We start from the raw sequence: 3011 nt of genomic DNA, 5'->3' as shown, positions 1-3011 counted from the left end.
GTGACATACTAAAACATCCAGCTGCTCATCATGCTATACTTTTAGTGATGCAAAAAGGAAACAGTAAAAAGGGCAAAAATGTGCTATATAGTTGAACACCGCTTCTAAGGTTAGTGCTGAGTCAAGATCTAGCGCACCGGTAAGAGAGTCACAGGCGAGGCATATCGCTTGGTGTATGTATTATTAGAATGGTGTTGGATTGGCACCGTATAACGAATGCATCCAATTATCGACCTTCCATACGATCAAGGGTTCTCGGAAGCGTTGTGATCGATATTTTTTTTTTTTTTTGCTACGCGCCAATATCATGCTTAATGACATACTCACACCTCGCCATTAGATCATGAGATATTCTTCCAATAGGCTTGCGTAGCCATGTAATACAATTTGAGTGCAACTTCTGAGCCTCAACTGTTGTCTTTCTACACTCCATTCGGTTTTTTGGACAATCCTATTTTCCATAATGGAGTAATCTATACATCTAACGATTTTATTAGATTGCAACTTTACTCTATCGTTTCTGATCTCGACTGGTATATGGTAGCTACTTCTCATCCTAAAAGCTTCGACATGTTCGTATCGACCTAAAAGGACCACCTATTTATATTCAACTTGATGTCATCCTATTTTGTTTCTCTAAATGCCACTGCTCAGCAAATGTTGTGAAAACCGGTCATTATGATCTCTTACGCTCAATTCTTATTGATGATCGGCTTTTTGTAGTTTATGAAAGAGTTTTTAATCCAGAGAAGACCATTTGAAAACTTTTGATGTCGTTTTAAAACAAGGCTCGACGATCTCGATTGAGTGACGATAACCGGCTATGAACCTGAGGTCACTTTTGATAAAATTGGTTGATACGAGGTCTATAAAACGAATGTTAGAAAAATCACGCCACTTGCAAAGCTGTTATCCGTTCCACGACAAAAGACCTTACGTGATTTGAGACAAGGCAAGAAACTTGTTTTTTTTTGCCAAGTTGTATCATCGTATGACTATCACAATCGCAGCCGCCTCGAGCGTGTCATTTGTCCTTTTCTCCGATTTCTGCCCGTTCAACCGTTTCATGACATACTCGTACCATTCGATATGCCATAGAAGTAATGATCGGGGCTGGGAGGACGAATTTTAATGCTGCCTTTTACTTGAGGTATAATTCGAAACGTAGTGTTGAAAAAAAACTTTCGAAGAAATCAGACAGTAAGACGAATAGATTGGGTTTGCATTTGGTGAGGAGTGCCTTTTTTTTCAACGAGTTTGTTCCTTGTTCCTTATGTAGTGATGGTAACTGGTCCAGTAGGAGATGGGCGAGTTTGTATACTCACTAAGACAAGGCCAACATATGTCGCAATCGACCAAAGATGCTTTATTCCTGGTGGTCGCAAAAAAGAAAAACGTAAATTGTGTCGGCTAGTGTCATGATCAACTTTCGTCGAATCGCATATCCAAATAGCTAGATTAATAAGATTGTTACCAGTTCATGTTAGAATGTCGTCAATTTTCCTTTTTCAAGGCAACTGGATTGTGTGTATTGTTACTTGCAATATGTGAAGTATCCCTTTAGATGCGTGGCGATGAAGGAGAGAATGGGAATCATTTCTGGTACACCATCTCTAGTATATCCGTTTGAATAAGACATGCTTGATGTGCTGCATCCTTTATCGTATGAATATATCTAAGGGGCGGGCGTAGAAAGAAAAAAATAGTTTTCTAATAGTGCATATTGTACAATAAGGAACACCGCATTCAGTCAAAATTGAAATAAAAAGGTAGAACGTTTGATCTTTAGTTCACTCTACATATATGCAGTATCGGAACGGTAATCTGAACACCGGAATTGAAATCATAGGCTACGGAGGAAAGGTAGAAAGATCCATTCCGCTTGCAGCGTGCACCCAAAAAACAATTGTTTTTCTTTTCTTCTCTTTGCAACCAGGTAGATATTAACATGATCTCTGAACAAAGCAATAGGTGACCAGAGAACTCTATCATCAAAGTCAATATGCGCAAAGACAATGAGTTGTTTTTTTCAATCTTTGACCGCCTATGCTCCGTGCTTATAGCCTTTTCTGAGCAGATTAAGACAATTTTGAGAGCAAAGAGAAGAATCATCAAGCAAACGACATCGCATTAGACGAAAGATGATTGGATGCAAAGCCCTGACGATGAGAAAGACGTACTTGTGCGCTGCGCTGCGCGCTAAAGGCAATCAATCCAATTGCGATAGTATCTAAAGCTTGAATAGCCCGGTAAATCGACACTCACAAGGGGTAAGAGCAGACGCAAAGCTACGAAAGCAAAGCAAGTTTTGGATTTGCTGCTAAAACTGTTTTTGGTGTTCTATCGCGGTCGAATTCAGATCGTGTTTTGATGAATAAACTTCATCATCTTAAAAACGACTAAAATCATAAAAGCTCTTCAAGGATATTGAAATCATCATGCAACAAACAGGTGAATCAGGAGGAAGCCAGCAAGCACCAATTGCTAAACCCTATTATCAAATCAAGTCACCCTTTCCGCTTGAGCTTGACAGGCGCTTTATAGATCAAAATAAAGGCAAGAGTATGGCACTGCAGAGGCGAAGACAGAAAACACCTTCTGAAAGCGTTCGATGTTGTAAGTATGAAGAGATGATTTAATGTGATTCGCACAATGTTAACAAACTATCTCCTCCTCATAGATTGGGCAGTACTATCTACACGACCTGCGGATGTTGGGAATATGTTGAATAAAGCAAATTTGGTCTTCCTCCACCTTGATCCAACTATGGAGGAATCATTGGGCTATAGCGTAGAATCGCTTATGGGCACAAGTGCATTGGATTTAGTTCATCCTAATGATGCCAAATGGATTGAAACGAACATCTTGCAATACGTAATGGGTAGTAGAAGCGAAAAAAAGGTGCTTCGATGTACAATGAAAAGCGTCTTATCGATGGGTAAATACGTTCATTCTTCACTTAACGATCGAAAGTTAGATTTTTCCACTTTTACACAATCAAAAAAAGAAGA

At 39.4% G+C, this 3011-nt stretch overlaps 1 protein-coding gene across 1 annotated transcript; it reads left to right on the top strand.

Moving 5' to 3' along the window:
• Window positions 1–2438: 2438 nt before the first annotated feature.
• Window positions 2439–2972, top strand: FA14DRAFT_182914 (uncharacterized protein; the record flags this gene model as incomplete). The annotated part of the gene is made up of 2 exons (XM_025501265.1): window positions 2439–2616; window positions 2681–2972. Coding segments are annotated over 2 exons (470 nt in total), but the record flags the coding sequence as incomplete, so codon positions are not given.
• Window positions 2973–3011: the final 39 nt, after the last annotated feature.

Source organism: Meira miltonrushii, assembly GCF_003144205.1.
Source record: "Meira miltonrushii strain MCA 3882 unplaced genomic scaffold FA14scaffold_15, whole genome shotgun sequence".
NCBI lineage: Eukaryota > Fungi > Basidiomycota > Exobasidiomycetes > Exobasidiales > Brachybasidiaceae > Meira > Meira miltonrushii.
Note: the sequence above shows the minus strand (reverse complement) of the source record. Positions and strands in the feature narration are given on the sequence as shown.